Raw genomic sequence first — 24,338 nt, 5'->3', positions numbered from 1 at the left:
CATCCCTGTCTATGACACCCAAGGGACTAGCTCCTTGATAAGTTCAAGGGTAGGCAGCCCTCCCAAACTCCCTCTTGGAACTTGGACTCTGGTGTCCTAGTTCCCAGAGGGAGCCCTTCGCTTTCAGCCCCAGGCTGAGGGCATTGCTAAGGCACCTGCTGTAATAAAAGAGAAACATCTGCTTGTTTTGTTTACATTTCATCCAGATGTTTGGGTGCCATATAGATGCAGCCTGTGGGTTGTCTGAATGCTGTGACTGGAAACTGAGCTTCCCTCTGCTTGGAGCTGAGAGGCAGACAGGGAGGGACTTTGAACTGAGAAGGAAACGGGGCTGGACTGTAGACCCTGACTAGGGATGGGGTGGGGGAGGGGCGGGAAGGCGAGACAAGGAACGTGGGGAGGATTGCAGCCCAGCCGTGGCAACAAGTAGAAGGAGATTGCTTATAAACATTGGATCTGTTTACAAAGCCACCAGTGGAGGTGAGCACTTGCCAAGCCTTGATTTTGAAAAACTGCCCTCTAGTGTTTTCCAGCACTTCCCAGATACTGAGTGAGGGCCTACTGTGTGCTCTGCGGGCGTCTCTTGCACCCCTGACCCACTGTTCTCTGCACATCCTGGTTCATGGTTGGGAAGCAAAGAAAAGCAGCTCCAGGGCCTCTAGCCCAGAGCCCAATTAACAATGCCTGGCAGTGCGCATAAATCACCACACTCCCCCTTTTCCTGGGCTCGGGGCTGGAAAGTATCAGAACTGTGCAAATACTTGGGATGTTTCTCTTTATTAGTGATAAAATATTGGACGTCAGCGTGCACCATTTCATGCCCTGCCTCCGACAGTTGGAGCAGTAATTGTGATGAATAGGGGCCTAGGGGCAGGGCTGCAGGCGTTTAAGAAGGCTCTGTGGATTGAAAATATTAGGATTGATTAAAGGTCAAATACTTTATAAATTTATCAGTGCTAGATACATTCTCCCAGGTGGGGGCTACCCTTCCAGGCAGTTTAAAAAAGAACTCAATATGGTTGAACACTCTCCTGCCCCTTCCCTTCTGTCCCACCATGTTTAACCTACAAAACTGATTCAACAAGCAGACCTTTTCCTGTAATTTGTGTGCCCTTTCCCTTCTGCCAGGAGACCAGTTCAGCACAGACATCTTTGGGAGGAGTCTGCCCATTTCTCACTGGAGAAAAAAGAAAAACTTCCCTGGGATTGAATCGGTGGAGATAGAAGCTGGTTGAGACTTCCAGGCTGCTCTGAGATGAGCGCAGAGTCTCCCAGGGACATTATCAGAAATGGTTGTTACCCACCCAGGGAGCACACACGGCAAAAAGGGGGTCTGGGCTGATTCTGTCTTTCCCAAAAGGACTTTCTGATTTCCTGTTATTTGATAAAGAGATCTTTGTAACTCTTTGACTGCTGGGAAGCTCAGAGTAAAATTCCATGTTTCATCACCATAGCAGACTTCTCCTCCTTATGATAAGGGTCGTCTATTGAACAAATGTGTATTGAAGCAGGAATCATTCTAGTGCTAGGGATGAAGTAGGGAACAAAATAGATGAAAAGCCCTGCCCCATGGAGCTTATATTCAAGGGAGGAGAGAGAAAATAAAATAAATTGTATCGATTGTATATACATAAAAATCAATGCTAACGAGAAAAATAAAGTAGAGGAGGATAGGGAGCAGGAGTGCAGTGAGAGGAGATTGACATTTTGGAAATGATCAAGGAGGGCCTCTCTGAGACCTGGAGGAGGTGAGGGTGTGAGCCGGGCAGTTATTGGGAGGAAGAGTGTCTGTACATTTGTTTTAATTGTGCTAGCACCTAAGTATTTCAGTATTGGTTGTCCTCACCCTTTTCGGAATTTGGTGTGGTATAAATAAAAACATGTGCAGAAAACGAATGAGGAAAAATAGAACCTGCTCAGTGAAAGAGATTTCCAACACCCTAGACTAATGGTTTGCATCAGAATCACCTGGAGGACTTGTTAAAACAAAAATTGCTGGGCTCTACCCCAGAATGTCTAATTCAGTGGGAGTCTGAGAATTTGCAATTCTAGCAAGTTCCCAGGTGATGCGGTTGCGTGGCTGTTGATCCAGGGACCACAATTTGACAACCACCGCCCTAAACCAACTGCGCATGCTCGCAGGTGAGGCTTCCTAGGAGAAGTAAAGTTGGGAAGAAGGGTAAAGAGTAATTGTTCAATCTCGTTCTTTAAAAACAAGAAACAAGAAACGGTAGATATGAAGTCAGATTGTGGGCGAAACTACAGGTGGGTGGGGAATGGGCCAGTTGGTTGAAGTTGAAGCTGACATTTCCCTTTCCTCCCTCCAACATCCTGGGCGGGGGCAGAGAAAAAACAGCCAGCAGAGAAAGGAAGAACACCTGTACCTGGGCAGGCGTGTCGGCCAGCTCAAGACTTGGGAACTGGAAGACAGGGAGGCAGAAGTTAGAGACGTGTTCCTGCCCCTAGACCAAGCCTCAGGAAGCTCTGCCCGTGAGGGACACACACACATGCGCATTTCTAAGGGCAGCTTTCCCCAAAGGTACTTCATGCAACACTGCTACCAAGGGATACCCAGCGATGTCACCAAAAGAGGATTCTTTTGTGAAACATGTTTAGATCACACTGAGTTAAACAATTTTCTTTATGGCAGGACTTCTCAGGCCCTCTAATATGCGAAGTACACTATGAATCTCCCCAGACGAGGATCTAGTATCCACTGTTTCATAAACTTTTTGACTACACAATCATCTTTACTTTTTCATTACAAGACCAGTGTACAATGGCATATGCTTTGGAAAGCACTGCTCTTAGGACTAAGCGGTCTCCTTTACACCACACCGATGGGTAAAATGATGAAACCCTCACGCAGCCAAGAACTCCGCAAGCATCTTCAGCAGACATGCAGTCAGTCCTTAGTTTTCTCAAAGACTTCTAGTTGAGTTAGAAGGGTCCCTAACTCTGCCCAGGGTTCAGTGCCAGCCCGTAGGTCCCCATGAGTCTTGGAGGCAAAAGCCTGGATCCTGAACCTTATGTATTTAACATGGACAGGACTAGAAGATGCCATCACTCCCACGGAGATCCGAGTCTTGTTCAGACATACTCCCACTACACAGAACGTGCAGAAGTGCGTGTTGACTAGCTGGGCCGGCAGAATTGATTGAACAGGGCGTGGGTACTGCACCGAATCAGAGCGCCTGGCTCCAGTCTGTAAGCAGGGCCGGTAGCGCTGAGAAAGGGAGGGGCATAGAGGCACAGCTGGGTCTGGAGAACAGCAGCCCTGATATTTACGACTATGATGGTCCTTCTCTAGTGGACCTGCTTTGGAACATAAATAAACTTAATAGGCTTCAAATAATTGTGACAACTGAGTTTAAACCCCAGACTGTGGTCTAGGGCAATGGATGTCTCTCTCCCCAGAAAGCATCATGCAGTCAGCCTGATGCCAAAGAGACCATTTCAGTCTCGAGCATAGCAGTACCATTGACTTGTTGGTCTTTGGGCAAAGAGACTGGGGATGGGGAAGTGGCCTTGGGAGTGAACCAGAGGAAGGAGGTTCATTCTTGCAGAATGTTCCAGTATCCCGGGCTGAGATATATTACTTACTTAGTCCAGCCCCCAACCTAATGGGATAGATTTTAGATCTGACTCCTTCTTTGTGGGGAAGGGTGAGCCCATCCCTTTCCCCCTTCCCAGCCATTTCTAGAAGCTGTTGCTGAGATACGTAGAATTATAGCTTTGGTTCAAGGCACAGCCACATTTTGAACACTTTCAATGTGTAAGACAACATATCATCTTGTAGGAAAGAAAGACGCATCTCTTGTGCAGAGCAAACTGGGGAAAAGGGCCATCATATAGAGTTATAAAGAAAATGAAGGAGATAACATGGATTAGTTTCTGCTGAATAGGGACGGGACTTTCCAGGGGAGGGAGAGACCTAAACAAAGGCACAGAGATGAGGGAGTACCAGGAATGTTCAGAGAACAGTGCGGTCGAGTGAGAGAGCAAGCAGAAAAAACGTATTGGAGCCAGAACTTGAAGAGTCTCTTCTTTCTTCCTGCAGGATTTGGATTTCATCAAATAAGCACTAGGAAGCACAGTTTTATTTTATTTTTTTTAAAGTTAATACATGCATAAAGTCTTCAAACAATACAAATATATATTCACTGAAAAGTGTTTCTCCTTCTCATCCCTGAGACCTAGACACTCAGTTCCCTTTCCAGAAGCAGCTGTTATTACCAGTTTCTTGTGCATTCTTTCAAAGGTATTCCATGTCTTTGTAAACATATATGTAAATGTATCTCCCTGTTACTTTTTAAACACCAATATTAGTATGTTATATACACTGTCCTGTACCTTGCACATTATACTTAACCATAAATCTTGGAGACTTTTTTTTTTTTTTTTTTTTTTTTGAGATGGAGTCTTGCTCTGTCGCCCAGGCTGGAGTACAGTGGCGCGATCTGGGCTCACTGCAAGCTCTGCCTCCCAGGTTCACGCCATTCTCCTACCTCAGCCTCCCGAGTAGCTGGGACTACAAGCGCCCGCCACCACGCCTGGTTAATTTTCTTTTTTGTATTTTTAGTAGAGACAGGGTTTCACTGCGTTAGCCAGGATGTTCTCGATCTCCTAACCTCGTGATCCGCCTGCCTCAGACTCCCAAAGTGCTGGGATTACAGGCGTGAGCCACCGCGCCCAGCCGATCTTGGAGATTTTTAGGTGGAGCTCATTGCATTCTATAGTTGATGTAACAAGACTCTACTGATGGACATTTGGTGTTTCCAATCTTTTGCCACTTCAAACAATGATGGAGTGAATATGTTTGTATGTACATCATTTTGTGCATGTATCTATAAATTCATATAAGTGGAATTGCTTGATTACAGGGTATTTGCATTATGGTATTGATGGACTTTACATGAAAAAATTTGATGCTGGGGATACTGGGACCAGCTCTGTTTTAGGAAGGTCCTTTTGGAGTCAATGGGATGATGGGCAGGAGGAGAAGGGGCAAGTTTGGAGAGTGCTGTGATTAAACCAGGTGAGACTGATAAGGGGAAATAGAGTGAAGGACAAGGATGGAAGAGATACAAGTAACTGATCAGATGTTACTAATAACATAGCAGAGGAGAAATCAAAGACAACTTGAATATGCAGAGCCCCACGATGGGGATAGATTAACCAAGAAATAGTAGGTGTAGCTTTTAGCAGATTCTTAAAAAAAAAAAAAAAAAAAAAAAAAAAAAAAGCAACAACAACAGAAATGTGTCTGCTTAGGTAGAAAAGCGAAAAGCAAACCCACCACCACATTAGGACCTCTAGAGCAGAAAGGAAACTGATACTCAAAAAAGGGGACATCTCCTAATGTCCCCTGGGGATAAGTTGATGAGACCCCGTGTGGTTACAGACAAGAGAAAAGGTTAAGAGCATGAATGTTAGAGTTTTTGAGTTTGGAAGCAGCTTATGAGTTGCATTAATAATCAGTTTAGGTTTTCAGCTGGAACCAACCATCATCACATTTCAGTGGCTTAACACAATAGGTTATTTCTAGCTCATATCACCATCCAATGCAGGCTGATGAAGGGGTTCTGCTCAAAGCAGTTGGTTAGAATCCTGTATTCTTCCATATTCAGGTTCTATCCTTTCTAAGTCCTCAGAATCATCTCCATTCAGTCATTGACTAGGAAAAGAGAGAATCATGTATGGGCAGGAACTGGAAATGACGTATGTCACTTCTATCCACTTTCTATGGGTCAGAATTCAGTCAGATGGCTGCATCTAACTTCACGGGAGGAAAGTGGCATCTTGTTGTGTGCCCAGGAGGAAAAAAAGAAATGTCTGATGAACACTTAGCCAACTTCTACTTCCAAAACTGTGAGTCCTGGGCAAATTATTGAACATCTCAGAGGCTCAGTTTTCCCATTGGTAAAATGGGAATAATGATACTCTTACCTCATAAGTAGGATTCTTGTGAGAATTAGTTTATGTATGTATGTCATCCACTTAGCCTGCCATAAGTAGATGAATGACCATTGTAGTGAATATATGTACACATTCATAGTATGAGTTATTTGGTTGTGACCCTATGAGAGCAATTGTGGTTGTTTTCCCAGCCTTTCTCTGCCCACTCCAGGTCTGTGCAGAGAGAGGAAAGCTCAGTCTGTTTATGACTGACCTACACCATTCTGGCCCCAAAGTAGATTATTTTCTTGAAATAAATCATTTGGTTTGGCTGACTCCATGGATCAAATGCAGGAGATTATTTCCAAATCTCACTATGCCTGGTCCATGTAGATAGAGCCATAACCTCTGCCAGACAGCTCTGCTCATAGCATATGCAGGCTGCAGAATGATTCTTGTTCATTCTTTCATGTTATTCCCACACTTCAGAAGTCTGGAGGGAAGCTGAATGTTTGCTGTTATGGGATCATTTGAAGCCGGGCATGCAAAGAGTTTTGAGTCACTTTCAAGTCTGCCCGTAGGAAATCTTTCTTGGCAACCAGACAACTAGAATTAGTTATTAAAGGCATGTCAAATGAATAAAGACACCTCTGTGAGGAAAACCGCAAGAGCAGTTACTTTTTCTAATATGAATAGGAGGCTAATATCAAATCACCTTTAATTTTCCACTCTTTCTTTGCTCTTTCGATAGTAGGTCACATCTAATAATACAGAAACAGTGGAAAACCATTTCTGTTTTCATCTATCACTACATATGCCCACTGCAGATGTGTGTCTTAAAAACCAGGGTCTGGAATTTAAATGAGTACCTGTACACTGACAAGGCTGTTTCCTCCAGGAATGTTCTGCTGGGTGCCAAGCTTGTGTTGCCCTTATGGGCTGTGAGAAGTTAATCCATGAGACAGAATAAAGCATGGTCTTGTCTCTATACCATACACCCCACAGAGCCCAGGACACAGCATTTGCTGAAAGGCAAGGATGACCTTGAAGACCTAGCCACCATGTTCCACAAGGACCAGGGAAGAAAAGCCGTGGGAAGGCATTTTGTAAACACAAGGCTGCCTTCCAGATATGAGTTCCCAAAGGCCTGGTGAACTCTCTTTTCCATGTGGCCTATATTTAGGGTCACTATGGATAGATGTGTGGATGGGGGGAGCTGGTGACCAACAGGAAGTACCGTTAGTGGTGAGGAGACTCCAGAATCTGGGGCATCGCCTAGGTTCAAACCCCGGTGCTGCTGTGTTTTGTTGTTATAATGGGCTAGCTGCTCTGTTTTCTGGGCCTCAGTTGCCTCATCTATAGAATGGGGACAATAATGTCTACGTCATATGGTTGTTGTAAGGATTAAATGAAATAATTCTTATGAAACACTTAGAACAAATGTGTGGCATCAAGTAAGCTCTCAATGAATGTTGACTATTTTCACTAGTGTTATCAGCAATAATATTAGAGTTACCAATGGGGAAAGGATCCCTGGTTGGATGGGTTGCACAAACTCAAGCTATATGGACTTAAGATGGAAGGGAATTTAGTTGTTTTAGGGAAACAAATTAGTTTTCCTCTCAAGTGTAGCCACCTTGAAAGCTCTTCTGTTGGGTAGACATGACTTGAGGCTTCATGGTAAAATGGGGAAACTGCCTCCACACAAAAGCCCTCCCAGGCAGGCAGTTTCATATTCTGGAAATGGAGGTTTTCACTGAAGATCAGAAATACAGAAACCATTTGTCTTTATCAGTTCAGGCTGCTACAACAGAATACCATAAACTGGGTGGTTTAAACAACAAACACTTGTTTCTCACAGTTTTGGAAGCTAGGAAGTCCAAGATCAAGGCACCAGCACCTCCAGATGGTGAGGGTCCTCTTCCTGGAGAGAAGACAGATGGCTGTCTTTTCTCTGTGTCCTCAAATGACTCTAGTCTCTTTCTCTTCTTGTAAGGTCACTAATGCCATCATGGGAGCTCTATCCTCATGACCTCATTTAAACCGAATTACCTCCCAAAGGCCCCACCTCCTAATATCATCCTATTTGGAATTAGGGTTTCAACATATGAATTTCGGGGGATAGAAACGTGCGGTCCATAATACTATTTAACTGACCACACTTACTCCAGCCTTCTAGAAATTAACCCCCCATCAACTGAGCTCCTCAACAGGTGGGGCTCCCTGGATAAGTCTTCTGTTAAGAGTTTTACGTGTCTAAGAAATTTGCATACCTTTTTAACTTTTAAAGGCTGAGGGGTCATTTTCCAGTATTTGCCCCTGGACCCAAGTGTAGGCCAACCTTGTGGCTTACCTGGTCCTGGTCCTCACCTTCAGGGTAACCCTTCCTTCTCCCTAGTAGCCTCAGGCCAGGGTGTGGCTCTCCTGCTTCTTTTCCATTGACATTGAAGGTGGATCTTCCACGGATTTTGGATCCACACCAGGTGGCTTCTCTGAGGTTTCTGGGTTTGTTCTGGGAGAACCGAGATTGGTTGTGCCACACAGTGCCTTAATTTATGGGTATAAATCAGGAGACAGGCAAGAGACTAGCATGCTGTCTGCAGGCAGTTAGCAAAGTAGCCAGGGAATTCAAGACAGAACTCTTAGCCTTTTTTGTCCTTGTGGTCTCCATCTTGGATAGTTTTAGACGCAATCACTGTTTAACTGACCAATCAACATTGTGGCCTCAATTTTGTGCATCAGTTTCTTGATCAAAATGTGAATTAAATGAGAACAAGTGATTATTAGTTTTTCTTTGCTTGTTTGTATTCTCTTCTTTTTTCAAAAAAGAGATCTATTTTAAGGTGGCTAATTTATCCATGTAGAACTCCGAATGAAAATGGCAATGGAAAACTTCACTTTGATACTGGGATATGGCTGTCTGTTTGAATGTTTGCCTTCGTGAATCAAAGCAAGCAGTTGATTGCATTTGATTGACTGGACTTTTTTTTTTTTTTTTCTAACTACTTGTGGTGCTCTAGAAACACAGTCTAAGGCCTTTGGCAGAGGATGGAGCCTGCGGAGCTTGTGTGTGCACACGTGTGCACATGTGTGCATGTGTGTGTAGAAAGTGGCGTGTAAAGAATCACTGGTGAAACAGAGAATGAAAAAGCAGAAGTGCCTGAGTGCCTGCTCTGTGCCAGGTGCTTTCTTGCATTTAGCCCAAACCAAGGAGGCAGATATTATTAGCATCGCATATGAGGAAACTGAGGTCAAGGAAGGCAAGATAGTTTGTTGAAGCTCTAGTACCAAGTAAGAGGAAGAACTGTGGCTCCAAATCAGTCTGTCTGACTCAGAAGGCTGATCTCTTTTCACTTTGAGGAGGGAGGTGGGAGAAAGAGAGGAAGAGAGCCAGAGGAGGTAGAAATATGGAGAGAAAAAAGAGAGACTACCCTAGGGACAGGGTCTAAAAAATCAATACATAATGAAGCCTGAGCCAAGGTGCTAACTCTGCCCTTGACTGTACATCTGACTTGCAGACCTTTTATAATTTGGCTCTCTTCTCATCCCCAGCCCCCATCCTTCCCATCTTCCCTTTCTCATTTTGCCTGGGGGAGGCCTGACCTGCCATGGTGATGCTGGAGTCTGGGGCTCCTCCATCTGGAACTGGGCTCTCACGGTGGTGGTGGGGAGGCCAGGACTCTGCTTAGGGGCCATTCCCCGGGCAGGAGGAAACTCCCTCAGCCTCTGTCTTGAGCTGGGTCACCTGTGGGAGGGTGCCCAGGGCCCAAAGGTGAAGGAGGGCTGGCGCAGCTTCTTTGCCCAGGGCTGACCACTCCCAGCATCTCAGGCCAGCAGCCACTCAGCACCATCTGCCTCATTTCCTGTGCTTCCTCTTAGTGAGTGGCAGCTCGGACTCTTGGCTGCAGGCAGTTCTCCTGAACCGGTCACCAGGGCTCAGGACGAGCCATCCAGATGCAGCTGTGACAGTGTGGCTTTCGTCTTCATCACAGTTGACCCTGTGGGAGGAAAGCCCCCTTTCTCCCACTTCAGCCCACATCTCTCTTCCCAGAGCAGCACACTGTCACCCAGGAGGGGCTGCCGCTTCCCTGGTCGTGGGAACCTCTGCAGAACCTCCTCTCCTGGGCACTCCTGAGTGAAGCGCCAAGCCAGGGAAGCCTGGGCATATAAGGCCTCAATTTTAGATTAGATTCCCAAATTTAATTTCCTATTCCTTAATTTAATTCTGCATTTTAGTTTTGTTTTTATTATTTACATGGGTTCCCTTTAATGATTCCAAATTGCTGCTGCCCTCTAGCAGTGTTTTGTCTTAGGTTAACGTCTTGAAAACCGATCAGCATTGGAGTTTATTCCGCACTGGGTTTAGTTATTTTCTGAAACGAAGCACAATTAAATTAGAAGAATGAACATGCTCTTTAGAGGATTAATTCATAATAAGCAGGCCATGTGCTACAGCTCACAGAAGAAAGGGCACAAGGATCGAAAGCTGTTTTTTCTGCCTAAATATGAAAAGTACATTCTGCAGAGCAGAACAAATCAGCTAATGACATCCAGAGCGCTGGCCAGCCCCAGAGCGGCACGGAGCTGGCATCTTGAGTTAGCGCAATCCCCACCGACGCTGCTGCCTACCTTTCCTCCCCGAGAAGGCTGGGAGCGGGCAATTTGCCTGGCTCGTCTCTCCTCAGCACAGCTGATAGAAGCCACTGTGGGCCTCCTAAATTCTACCCTCAAGAAGCCCCAAACTCCACAGCCCGTGGCTTCACAAGCTTCATCCTCAGAGCTTCCTACAGCCCATTAACTCATTCATTCTTTCATCCAAGGCATGTTTTACTAGCTCTTGCTATATACCAGGCATCCGTGGGATGGCCCACCCTCGGGACACATCAGTGAAGAAAACATACAAAGACCCCTGCCCTATTGGAAGTTATTCTTGAGCAGGCAGAAACAGATAATAAATGGTAAAAATAATAAGTAAATTATGTATTACGTTAGAAGATGATGAGTGCTAAGGAGCAGGGGGGTTGAGAGTGGGGGGATGTGTGTGTGTGTGTGTGTGTGTGCGCGCCTGTGTGCTTTGCAATTTTTAATAGGATGGATCATGGTAGGCTCATGGGGAAGGTTTCAATTGAGCAAAGACTTGAAGGAAGTGAGAAAGTGAGTCATTTTCAAGCATGTCATCCAGGTCAAGCCTGTTTCAGAAGAAACAATGATAGCAAAAGCCCTAAGGTAGGAGTGTGGCTGGTGAGTTCTGGAAGGATGGGGCCAGTGGGCGCTGAATGGAGGGAGTGAGTGGGAGATGAGGGGGACCCCATCAAGTGGGGCCTTGGCTTTTGCTCTGAGAGAACTGAAAGTCAGGGCAGGGTTTTGAGCAGAGGCAGGACATGGTCTTTTACTAAAGGATCTCTGGCTGCTGGCTGAGAACAGACTTTACGGGGACCAGGTAGATGGAAGGATGGAAGACGGGAGACCTGTCAGAAGGTTCACAGCTTAGGCCTCTGAAACTCCAGCCCCAGGTTTTCCCATACCATGTTCCCCGAACCCCCTCAAAGATCGAAGCTCAGGCCTCAGAACCAGGCACAGAAGCTTAGAGTCTCCTACAGTCACCTTTCTCCCAGAAGGATCAGCATATTGTTTTTTCTTTTTCTTTTTTAAACAGCCAGAGCTCGCACACGGTGAGGATGTCCAGACCATTATTCCTCGATTGGCCCTGGAGACCCCTCTGCAGCCCCTCCCAATCTCTCCCACTGACCCATGGACCAGAAGACTGGATTTTGCAATGGAAGGGAAATTGCAGGCAGCAGACAGCTCTGCACTGTCCCTTTGGCTTTCCTCAGGCACCTCTGAGAGGGAGACAGCCTCTCAACCAAGTACCCAACAAGGGACATGAGAAGGCTTCTGCTGTGCAGCTGCCAGAGAAACAGGGGACAGATCAAAGCAGGAGAGGACCAACATCTGCGGTAACCAAAGCAAGGACAAGGTACAAACACACTGAATGAATAAATAAGCAGATGAGTGATTGATGGGTGGGGGGAATGAATGATTAATGCATAAATGAATGATTGATGAATAAACAAATGGATGGCCTGGAGCTGGCTCCTGCTCCCTGCTCTTTGGGTATCTTCTCTCCTGGGAACTGAAGATTAAAGATTCTCCCGTGACCTTCACCTCTGGGATTCCCTGCTGGAGTTGGGATTACACCTGCTTCTGAGCCCAGAGGTGGGGGAAGCTTTGGCACAGGATCAGTGGCCCAAGGCTGCAGGGGTGTGCTGGAGGAAGGAGGCTGGAAGCAATTGGGGCTGGTCTGGAAGACCCCTGGGCAGCTTGTAGGTTCTGAGGGCGGAGAGCTCCAAGGATCTGGGAGGAGAGACGGGTGTGTTGGGAAGAGGGGAAAAGGAGTGGTTTAGTTGTTCCTTCCTGGTTCCACCTTGGACATTCCGCAGATGCTGGGCCTTGGGTTGGTCTCATTCTAGGGCCTGTAAAGATACAGAAGTCTGTCTCAATGGAGCATTTGAATGTATTATCCCAAAAGGCGGGAAGATTTTGGTAATCAAAATTGTCAGAAGCTTCCCCAAAAGGGGCAGGCTGGTGAAGACTCCAGGTCAGGCCCAGGCACTGGTACCACCCAGATGCTTGATGTGCCCCCACTTCCAGAAGCTTATCTCCCAGTGTGGCCAGATCCCTGTGCCTCTGGGGGAGAAGTACCCTACTTGGGGAGGGTTTGAGAAAGCAATGTTTAAAGACCCCGGGTCACATGGCTCCACTTCATTTTGGAGGAACATCTTACCTGGGGATTCCCATAGAATCTAGTTTGGGGCCAAAAGACTGCTCCTAAAGAGTACATGTACACAGTCCACTTTATATTCTAGACTTTGATAATCATAATCAAAATGGCTTCCATTTATTGAGTGCTTACCAAGAGCTTGATGTTGGGTTAAGAGTTTTGGCTAGGCAAGGTGGCTCATGCCTGTAATCCCAGCACTTCGGGAGGCTGAGGTGGGCAGATCACCTGAGGTCAGGAGTTCGCGACCAGCCTGGCCAACATGGTGAAACCCCGTCTCTACTAAAAATACCAAAATTAGCCACACCTGGTGGCGGGCACCTCTAATCCCAGCTACTCAAGAGGCTGAGGTGGGAGAATCACTTGAACCTGGGAGGCGGAGGTTGCAGCGAGCCAAGATCATGCCACTGCACTCCAGCCTGGTGACAGAGCAAGACGGAGAAAAAGAGTTTTGCATTCTGACCAGCGTGGTGGCTCACGCCTGTAATCCCAGCTTTGGGAGGCCGAGACGGGCAGATCACCTGATATCAGAAGTTCGAGACCAGCCTGGCCAACACAGTGAAACCCGTCTCTACTAAAAATACAAAAATTAGCCAGGCGTGGTGGCAGGCACCTATAATCCCAGCTACTCGGGAAGCTGAAGCAGGAGAATCGCTTGAACCCAGGAGGCAGAGGTTGCAGTGAGCCGAGATCGTACCACTGCAGTCCAGCCTGGGTGACAGAGCGAGACTCTGTCTAAAATAAAAATGTTTTGTATTTGCACATCATTCAATTATCTTATGAACCCTGGGATGTCCCTCATTTTACAGATGAAACTGAGGTGCAGAGAGGCTAAGTGACTTGCTGGTAAGTGGTAGAGCCAGAACTGAACTCAGATGGATGATGGCCATTTGAAGTTGAGAACTGAAGGAACTTTTCCTGAGGTCCTACTCTAGCAACTGTGCTGAGCTTTCGCTCCTCTAGAACAGAGATTCTTAACCCTTTGGGGGCTGCAGACCCCTTCAAGCAAGTGATAAGAGTGTCCAGCCTCTTCCTCGAAAGTGTACACTTTGCATTTTGCACAAGTGCGTTTTCCAGGCAATTTTGGAGGTCCACACAGGCCTCCTGAACTCTGTTTTAGGTATTCACTTTCTGCAGTGATTGTTTTCCTTTCTCATAACCCCGAGGGCACAGGGCAACCCTCAGAGGGCCCCCAAAATCACCTCAGTAGGGAATGGAATCAGACAGGACAGGTTAATCAATGAAAGCTCACCTCATGCTCCTTCCATAATTGCATTCCTGCCTTTTCATCCTAACAGCCAGCACTTAGGTTAATTACATTCCAGTAAGGCTCCCAGGTCTGGGGCCTCTGGAGCCTGCCCTGGAACCTGTTGACATGCCATCTGCTTCCAGAGGGATTCTGGAGACCAAGGCAGCCTTTTAAAATTCTTCTCAGTTTTCTTTGCTGTAAGAGGGACAAAGGACCCTGTAACAGATCTCATCCAAAATCCAACTTTCTTAACCCACCCATATCAGCCCTGAAGCTATGGAGGATTCTTTGGTCCCAGGCTGTCTTGCTGAAGTCAAAACAGTAGCACCTGTTATTCCAAGTCGATGACCTTTGGAAATACCTGGCTTGGAGCGAGGTGGCCACAAATTGACAGGGCCGGTTGGGGAGAACCAGCTCAGGGCCGGAGAATCAAAAGTCTTAGGAGCTCCCTCAGGGGCTGGGTATTGTGCCGCCTCAAACACTGCCAGCTTCAGTCATTTATTCATAAGATTTATTGGAACCTCCCGAAAGGGTATCTACTCTTTGCAAAGAAAACCCACAATACAAGGAAATAGAAGATAATACACATTATAATATATATTAGGATATTATATATAATATATAGGAATATATGTTATTCGTATATATTATTATATGTAATATATTCTATATATATTCCATATAATTGATATATTGCACAGATACATATGTAATATTCCAGAAATATAACTTCGTCTAATGCAGGTCCATGCATTCTCCAGGCACAGTGAAGTTCACACAATTAACAGAGAAAGTGCAGGGTTCACGGTGATTTGAGTTTCACTGTTTCCCAAATAGAGATGGCTCTACTGCTTGCCCCCACCAAAGGAATGAGGTATAAAATGGAGAGGTCTGGTGTTTGTTATATGACTTACAGATGCCCCCACCCCCACCACGGCCCCGGACACTTCTTTCCTGCAAAGAAAAGTTTCCTCTGGGACTCTTTATTCTCCTGGGTTTGAACCCCAAGAAGCCCTCCACAAGCCCAGCTCCCTTGGCCTGCATCCACAGGGCTGAGGGCTGATTTTCTCATCCTTGCCGAGACCGCTGCTCAGAGGAAATGGCTTGTTTTGAGATGGAAACTTTCTTGCTGCATGAGGGAGAAGAGATGGAGTTTGGCCCACGATGCCATGAGTATTCTTGGGTGGTTAATCCCCGCTCCAACATTGTAATCCTTGTGGGTGATCTGTGGTTTAGCAGAAAGAGCGTCGATTTTCAGGAAGGCAGGCCAGTGTTTGAATCCTCGCTCTGCCAGCCATGAGCTGTGTGCCACTGGGAAAGTCACTTCACCTCCTTGCATCACAGTTTTTTTCTCCTGAGTGTGGAGTGGGGAGGGAGGGAGATTTACTTTACAAGGTTCAAATTGAGAGAAGCAGGCCATGGTGCCTGGCATATTCTATATATGATTTTCTTTCTTTCTTTTCCTGAACGAAGGCACAAACTTATAAAGCACTTTGCAGATGTCAGAAGGTACTATTAGGTTTTTCTTTATCAGTGCACTTCAGCCTCGTCACCCTCCCACCCCATTCCAGTCTTCCTTTTCTTAACCTCTCCCCCTACCGACAGCAGGTAGTCTACTCCAGATCATAGCTGCAGGCTTTTCCCTGCAAATCTCACTACCAGGTTTAGCATCCCTCCTAGGCTTCAGAGCAGCCACCAGTGAGTGCAGCCTCAGAAATGGAGATGCCTACAGACAGGTCAATTTCTCCATCCCTGTTGCTTCTGGTTTAACAGCAGGGTCCTAACATCCAAGCCTGTTAGGGCTGCCTCACACTTACTGTGGAGAGGGAGACTGCAGACTTTTCATGGCACGGGGTGGGTTATAAATGGGCATCAGCCTCCTGGGGCTGAGCTGGAATCAGTGGGTGGGAGTGTGATGCTGACTCCCCTCACTTCATTTGACCATGGCCATTGTGGGAATCACCACCATCATGCTCACTCTTGCTGCCAGCATCCAGCACCCAAGTCAGAGCTGTCTGAGCCTCAGGGAGCTAACCTCTAAGACACAGCAACCAAACTCTAAAGAGGACCCCAGACCTACCTTTTTTGGGTAGATTTTGCACACTTACAGGTGGGGTATTTTAAATGGAATCTTGAAGGTAAGGGTGTGGTTGAGGCAGGGGGTGGGGGTGGTAAGGGGATAAGAGGAGGAGAAAAGGGGTCAAATAGGCGAGAGGAGATTAGGGATTTAATTAAACTGCCTGTTTGAGTAAGGGCTTTTAGGTGCAAAGCTGCTTTGCATGATAATGGCAGTTTATCTGAATTCCATTCCACTGAAGGAAGCTTCTTTTACACTTAATTACTGTGGCTCTTAAGCCTGGCTTTTCCTTAATGCCCATCCCCAGGGTAAGGAGGGAAGCTTACCTCTTAGCTTCAGTCATGCTGGCCACTGTCACAGACAGACCCCTCGTCATCCATGCCTGTAAGAGGTCTGTCTACGAAGCAGGCAATACCTAAGTGAATGGAAGGCCTTTAGGATCCCCTAGCAAAGTCAGGTCTGGCTTAAGAGGGTGACCCCTGAAGTCCTTTGATAGGGTTCCCCAGCCAGCAGGGGCAGCTGAGAATGGCTCTGGGCTTAGGTTTCTGTGACTTGCCTTGGGGTCTCCGCTCCCAGAAACCCCAAACACCAAACAGGACCAACATTCCCCTGGTAGGTTCCTGCTGCTTGCTGAACAGCAGCGCTGGACAAGCACAGGTGTGGTTGTTTAAGTGAGCTTGGTAGGGTCTGGACCAGAGGGAGACTCCCTGGTTGACTTGTCTGGGCAGCCTGCATCTTTGGTGGTGAAAGTGACTGCTTTTCAGGCAGAAGGACAGCATTCGGTACTCATCAGGACAAAAGGCGGAGTAGATGGAAAGCCTGGTAGAGGGAGAAGAGAGCCCTGATACAGAGAGGGGGAAGCCAAGGGAGATGGAGACTCCAGCAAACGAGCAGGGTAGGAAAGAGTTAAAGGGTTTGGGAACTCCTGTTTCCAATCACTTGTCAGCCAGCTTTGCTCGCAGCCTTATCAGCAGGGATAGGGCCGCGCAGGGAGAGGCTCTGAGCGCTCTCGTTTCCAAGCTCTTCCCAGACTCCAAGCTCTCAGTGTTCTCATTACCTTCTAAGGGCTCCTGGCTCAGTCTGGGGTGAGGGCCACGGGGAGGGGGCTGGAAACCCAAACACATTTAATGGAGTAGAGTGCGAGTTACTAAATACAGCCTGGGGTTGGTGGTGAGGCTGTCGAATCTCAGCAGTAAACCTTCAGAATCCAACTGTCCCTCCTCCTCTCCCCTAGCGCAGGCTGTGTCTTCGCTTCTATTCAACTAGAGCTAAAACTCTTTAATGTTCTTCCCTTTTACAGTTATCCCGAGTCGGAAATCTTCATTGTGTATCTGTGCAGTTACTTTTGGAACTCAAGTGAAGGACTTTACATGTCAGGTAAAGATGTCTTGGTAAGACTTGACTCATGTTAGCCTTTTGGGAGACAGTTTTAGTTCTGCCATCTCATGGGGTTGCTACCTACCTGTTTTAACCATTAGGTAATTTGATAAACCTACTTTCTATATCTTCATTCAAGTTATTGGTTTAAAAGATGTTGCCTGGGAGAGGGCTGAGCTCAGAACCGTTGGTCATGCCAATATAGATTGTCCTCTAGATCTTGACATAAACCCATGGTCAATATTTTTGGGGTGTGGATACTGTTATTAAACCAGCTACTAATTCCTTGTACTGTGCATCTCTAATTTATAATCCACCAAGGATCCAGAAGGCTGCTATGAGAAAAGGTATTAGATTGGTGCAAAAGTAATTGTTTATTTTCGAAGAAAGTAATGACAAAAACCGCAATTACTTTTACACCAACCTAATAAAAGTTAAAGGCACCTTTCTATAATCCAATACACTTGGTCCCATGAATCTCCCTAATTTGCCATTCTTGCGATCCTGCTAAAGAAGAAAGTAAAGTTTACATGGTATTTTGCAGTAGAAAAGAGATGTTATGAATTCAAATATAAGCATCATAACCACATTTTTGTAAGGAGCAAGAGTTGCCTGCCAAGAAGAACAGTGGTATGCATGATGGGGATGCCAGGGAGCTGGGTCTTTAAAAGAGACTGACTGGCCAGGCACGGTGGCTCATCCCTGTAATTCCAGCACTTTGGGAGGCCAAGGTGGGCGGATCACAAGGTCAAGAGATCGAGACCAACCTGGCCAACATGGTGAAACCCTGTCTCTACTAAAAATACAAAAATTAGCTGGGTGTGGTGGCACGTGCCTGTAGTCCCAGCTATTTGAGAGACTAAGGCAGAAGAATCGCTTGAACCCAGGAGGCGGAGGTTGCAGTGAGCTGAATCACGCCATTGTACTCTAGCCTGGCAACAGAGTGAGACTCCATCTCAAAAAAAAAAAAAAAAAAAAAAAAAAGAACTGACCTAGGAAAGAAATGGGGAGTGAGGATTTAAGTTAATCAAGAGAAGAGATTGGGACAGTAGTTTGTAGGAAATGTGCTAATTATTTGGGGGGCACAGGGTTCTGTCCTGTGACTGCAAGAATAGACCTTGGGCAAGAACCAAGAGTATCCCCTTATGTACAAGCCACAAGGCCTCAGTTCTTCCAGGTCTGGAAACTTCAGAGGTTCTGAACACAGGCTGTTTGGTGCCTCCATGCCCCTGCTCATGCTGCTTCATCTGGAATCCCTTTCCTTGCTGCCCACCTGGTGAACATCTGCTCATCCTTCCTTTTCATTGCAAGTCTGATATCCTCTAACAAGTCTTCCCTGCCTCCTCCTCCCCTCCAGTTCCAGACTTCCCAGGTAGAGTTCACTACTCCCACTGTGACCTTTTGTTACCTGTATAGACTTCTGCATTTGCGCCAAAATCATTTTATTACATAGAGGCTAAAGACACAGAGTTTGAAGTTCAGAAGACTTAGCTATTTAGCTGTGACTTTGCCTCTTGCTATAACCTTTCTAAATCTCAGTGTCCTCATTTGTAAAGTTGGGATAATAATAAATACCCACTAAGACTGGCCTGAAGAGTCAACAGAAAATGAACACAAAGCTCTGTATTAGTTACTTATTGCTGCATGGCAAATTACCCTAAAATCTAGTGGCTTAAACCAATAATAAACACTGTTTTCTGTCTGTGGGTCAGGAATTTGGGAGCAGCTTAGCTGGGTGGTTCTGCCTCATGAGGATACAATCGTGATGTTAGATGGGACTACAGTTATCTGAAGGCTTGTCTGTGGCTGGAGGTACTGTTTCCAAGATGACTCAGTCACATGACTATGGGCAGAAGGTTCCAATTCCTCGCTGGCTGTTGGTGGGCAGCCTCAGTTCCTCTCCATGTGGACCTTCCCACAGGATAGAGCTTCCTGAGTATCTTCACCACATGGCATCTGGAGTCCCCTAGAGTGAATGATCCAAGAGAGAGCAAGGTGGAAGCTGCATTGTCATTTATGTCCTGGTCTCAGAAGTCATGTACTATTATTTCCATAGATCCTATTATTTATACCAGCCCTAGTCAGTGTGGAAGGGCACTACACAAGCATGTGAATTTCAGGAGAAGATCATTGTGGGCTATTTTAGAGGCTGTCTACTACAACTATTTAGCTCAATGTTTATCAAAAGCATATCATATGCAGGGTGCAGTGGTGTGTGCCTGTAGTCCCAGCTACTCAAGAGGCTGACACAGGAGGGTTGCTTGAGCCAAGCAGTTTGAGGGTATAGTGAACTATGATCACGCCTTTGTATGGTCATTGCTCTCCAGCTTGGGTATCATAGTGAGATGTTGTCACTAAAAGAAAAAGCATTTCATAAGGGCTTAAGAAACAGTAGCTGCTATTATTAATCCATACATTTGTATTCCCTGCTAGAAAATAAACCCTTGAGGGCACAGATCACGTCTTGGGCCTGTTTGTACCTCAAGTCCCTAGTGTAGTGTCAAGCATACTGATAGGTTTATACTAAATGCTGATGGAGAATACGTGAATGAAGGCTTAGAGAGGGCTAGTCTGGTGGCAGGCTCAGAGTGAATGGGGAGAGAATTCACACCCAGATGTTAAATAGGATTCTGTAATTCAGGTGCTTATCTGGAGTTGCCAAAGTGTGTAGAATCAGGATCTGAGAGTTCCTCATATTTTCTTGCTCGAGTACCAAGGACATTTGATATCAAAACAGTAGGCAGGGCAAAGGTAACTCTTATGATTCTCTTTGGAAAACAAGCCCTGAGCAGAAATTTGGCAGGGAGCAATGGTTCCATGATCTAAACAGGGACCCCACTAATGTCTAATTCTCTGGGCCAAGGCAAACATGGGAAGCTCTTGATATTTTTGTCATACTCAAACTCCTATCTTGATGACACCTCTGTCCTTCTACCGGGCAGAACAATTTCCCTTTCTAAGAAATTCTGATGCACATTTCTTAGAGTTAATTAAGAAGTGAACAGAGGGTTTCATGTCAGAGGCCCGCCCCGCTACTGCCACCCTTTATGCAGGAGAGGGTTTGAGTCTGTGAGGTAACTGATACTCTAGGTGAGATTGAGTTTCCAGACGTCTAGCTCACACTGGAAACCTTGCCCCTGCCCCTGGGCTCGAAAGTTCACCGATTGTCCCTTTTCCACAGACAGAGTCCTCTGTCCTTACCAGTGCTGTACTTTTTTGCCCCAGTTTCCAACAAGGAGCCACTCCTATGAGGCTGCAGCTCCAGGAGCCTCAGAGACAAAGACCAATGGAAGAGTAGGTGTCTTCTCAGAGATTTTCCCATGTAGATCACATTCCCATTTGCCAGAGGTTCCATTTTTTACCTGTTCCTTGAAATCCCAAACAAGTGACTTCACTTGTCTTTTTCTGCCTTTCTTAAAGCTGAGACAATACAGGGGAAAATCTTTTCCTATCAGGGTGGAAGGAGCTTGCACTGAATAATATTTTGCCTGTGGATAACAAAAAAGAAGATTTAGACATGCAAATTGTAGATGGGACAGAACTATAGGAGACATATGATATTTGAATTGCTTCTAAACCAAACCAGAAGCAGGCATGGTGGTCTGCACCTGCAATCCCAGCTACTTGAGTGGCTGAGGTGGGAGGATCACTTGACCTCAGGATTCAAGGCTGCAGTGAGCTCTGATTGCGCCACTGTACTCCAGTCTGGGTGACAGAGTGAGACCCCATCTTGAAAAAATGAAAGGAGAAATAAACAAAACCAGGTCACCACAAGGAAATGCGAAAGGAAATTTAAAATGTTTGTTGATTGAATTAAAAAAAAATACAATAACTGAGTCTGAAGGAAATAGTGATATGTCAAGGATCATTGTAATTCAAGGCAACTGGACTCTGGAATGACCCTCATCTTGAAAGAGCTTTTTAAATGGTATTTATTTCACTTTCCATTAGGATTTAACCAGAAAGAGAACATTTTTAATAGAGGCAGCATTGCGAAATGTGGCCAGTGGGAGAGTTGGGGTCTTGTGTGTATGAGGAATTCTTTGGGGCGTAGGACTAAGGCAATAGAGCTGGACCAATACAACTCTCTTGGTTTTCAAATTCCACCTCTATGTAGCTATGGAAAGAATTGTGTCATTCTTGGTAGAAAACCCAGCCCAAGTGTTCCCCTGGAGATGAAAACACAGAATAAGAATTTTAAGAAACCATTTTTTGGGGGAGTCAAAAGAATGTTAATGAGACAATTGATTAAGTTATACAAAGAAGTTAAAAATAAAATAAATACTATGTCCAGTGGAAATATTTTACTTGCTCCCCTAAAAACCCACCCCAAAACATAACATTGAGCTTTCAGAGGGGAAGCAGGGAGTGGGACACAGAAAGAAACCAATGAGAGGACAGCATGGAAACCACACTGAGGAAACAGAACTTTTAACCAACGATTATTAGAAAAATAACAGCAATCATTGATTAAACAAATTATGGTTCTAGGAAAAGGGGCACAAAACAGTCAACCTTGGGAAGACTGCTATGTTGGGTAGGCACAGGGCTTTAGGGATGACAGCTCTCATTTCCTGTGCAATTAAGAACATTGTTCTTTGGGTCATCTCAGTCAGTTGACAATCACTTTTTGAGTGCACACTATATGCCAAGCTCTGTGTTAGATGTTGGGGCTATAACACCGATGTATCTTTGTAGATATGCTCCCTGCCTTACACAAATGTCCAGGGTATGGTGAATGTGATAAGGCATAATAATAGCTAAAATGTATTGAGCACTTGCTGTGTTTTAAACACTGTGCAAGCACTGTAATCCACTATGAGAACAGAACTATATGGTTTTGGTCACATTTGTATCTCCATTGCTTGGCACATAGGTATTCAATAAATATATTTTAAAAATCCTTGCAACAACTCTATGAGGAGGTATCATTATTACTCCCATTTTACAGATGAGAAGACTGAGGTCCAAAGAGATTAAGCACTTGTTTGGTGCTATTGTTAGGAAGCCATGGGACAAGGATTTGAACCCAGGAAACCCTGCAAAACACTACACAATGCTGCTCCTTGATAAGTACATGAGTAATCAAAATGCAAGACAGAAGGTAGAAAGCACTCCAAGGGAGATTCAAACAAACTGCCTTGGAAGTTCTAACCTCTGGCAAGGAAAGGGGACAGTAAGAAGGGAAGGATCCTTGGAAGAGATGGCATTTGAGTTGGGTCTTAAATGTGGGTGAGATTTCCTCAAGGGGGTACAAGGGGAAGCATCTTTAAGATAAAGGAAAGTCAGGAACCAGCACTTGGAACTGGATAAGCGAAAGGTATATTTGAAGACTTTTATACTTCCAGTTTGCTGTGGAAGTAGCCCTCCTCCATGGCAGCAGCAGGAGATTATCTGGAGTGGGTCAGAAGCGGTAAGGAGCAGGGCTTCTCGTGCTGTCACCGCACAAGGGTTGCCTGGTGATTCAGCAGGTCCATGGCGTGGCCCCTGGTGATGCCAAGGCAGCTGGTCTTGGACCACACTTGGAGCAGCTGGGTTCTAGAGGGCCTTGCTTTTCTGGCTGAAGGGTGTAGACTTTATTTGGTAAGCACAGGGCTGTACAGATGGATTTTTAAGCAGGAAAATAAGGCTTTAGAAAAATGGCTTGGTGGTAGTGGTATAAGATGTCCTGGAGAAAGTTGGGCTTTGGTTTCTTTAGCTCCTAACTTATAACTCTCAAAGCTCAGAATACTGATTCAGTCAGGGCCCACACAGGAAAACAGAAACCAAAGAGATGATTAACAGAGATCTTTTAGCCCTTGAAGTTGCATTGTCACTTATTCACCAGCGCTGCCTAGAGACTGTTCTTTTCCCCTCCTCCAAGACCAGCCAGAAGCAAAATTTGTCCTTAGTCTCTAGTGGTTAGAAAAAGAAAGGACATGTTGCCTTGACTTTGCGCTATCCTGATGGATCTGTTCAGGTTCAAACTGGGCCCATCACTCAGCTTACTCTGGATCACTTTTTCATGACTGGTAGATCTGCTTGGGGAATGAAAAATGCTGTGAATATCAGCCTGAAAAAAAATATCATCAGGAAATTAAATCTGTGGCTTAAAAAATCCCACACTGCTTTCTGGCTCTGGTCTGTCTCCCAAATGGGATCTTTCCCTTGGCATGGAGGCCTCCTTCCGGCCTCCTCCCCATCCTCTGGTTCTCCCCACCCTCTTTCTTCCCCCCCCCCCCACAGCCTCCCCTCCTCCCCTCCTCCCCTCTTCTCTTTCTTATCCTATAGGACCTCCGGCCTGCCTTTTTTCTTCTCTCTGGGCTCCTCCCTGGTGGCTTCAAGCTTCCCTTCCTGTCTCCAGGCTTCTAGCTATTCCCCAGCTCCACGGAAGCATCTGTCTGTCTCTCTTTCACTTCCCATCAGGGAGTCCTAAATGCTGAATAGGCCCTTCAGACCAGGCCCTGAAGGGGACTTGGCTGGGGCAGTAGGGGGTGGGGGGTGCTGGGGACCTGCTGAGGCCATACAGAAGTCCATTGATAGGCAGCCCTTCCACACAGACAACCCAGTCCAGTCTCCATGGCTCCAGCGGAGAGAGGCGTCCCTTGAGATGGTGGCCAACATCCCGGCCACCATGAATGACCTCAGTGTCTTCGGTGGGCAGGGGGACCTTCATTCTGTAACCTCCAAATCCTTCAGGCTAATCAGTCCCACCATGGGTGTGAATATATTCATCTTGAAAATAATTTGTCAGTACATCTCCATCAGTGGTGCTGATTTCATTAATTGGAAGAATTAGCTCTTTGTGGCCAATGGAAGAATATGGAGCCAAAACACACGGAATACTTTTCCCCAGTGACCCAGAGACCCTTGGACGAACTCCTGGGTGCCATGAAAATGGATCGTTTTGCAGAAAGAATACCATTGGATGTTTATTTAACATCACTCTCCATCCCCCCAAAAAGACCTTCAAAATGCTC

General features: G+C 46.0%; 1 protein-coding gene across 1 annotated transcript in view; it reads left to right on the top strand.

Annotated features, from left to right (window-relative positions):
- Positions 1-2,132: 2,132 nt before the first annotated feature.
- The window catches only part of LINC02898 (long intergenic non-protein coding RNA 2898), a 58,654-nt gene continuing 36,448 nt past the window's right edge, over positions 2,133-24,338 (top strand). Inside the window, exons 1-4 of the mRNA XM_071076108.1 lie at positions 2,133-2,142; positions 3,049-3,124; positions 11,555-11,875; positions 17,303-17,379. Coding sequence (XP_070932209.1) covers positions 2,133-2,142; positions 3,049-3,124; positions 11,555-11,875; positions 17,303-17,379 — 484 coding nt within the window. The remainder of the gene's footprint in view (positions 2,143-3,048; positions 3,125-11,554; positions 11,876-17,302; positions 17,380-24,338) is intronic.

Source organism: Macaca nemestrina, chromosome 13 (assembly GCF_043159975.1).
Source record: "Macaca nemestrina isolate mMacNem1 chromosome 13, mMacNem.hap1, whole genome shotgun sequence".
NCBI classification, from domain to species: Eukaryota; Metazoa; Chordata; class Mammalia; order Primates; family Cercopithecidae; genus Macaca; species Macaca nemestrina.
The sequence above is the reverse complement of the archived record's forward strand: the minus strand, read 5'-3'. Positions and strand labels throughout refer to the sequence as shown.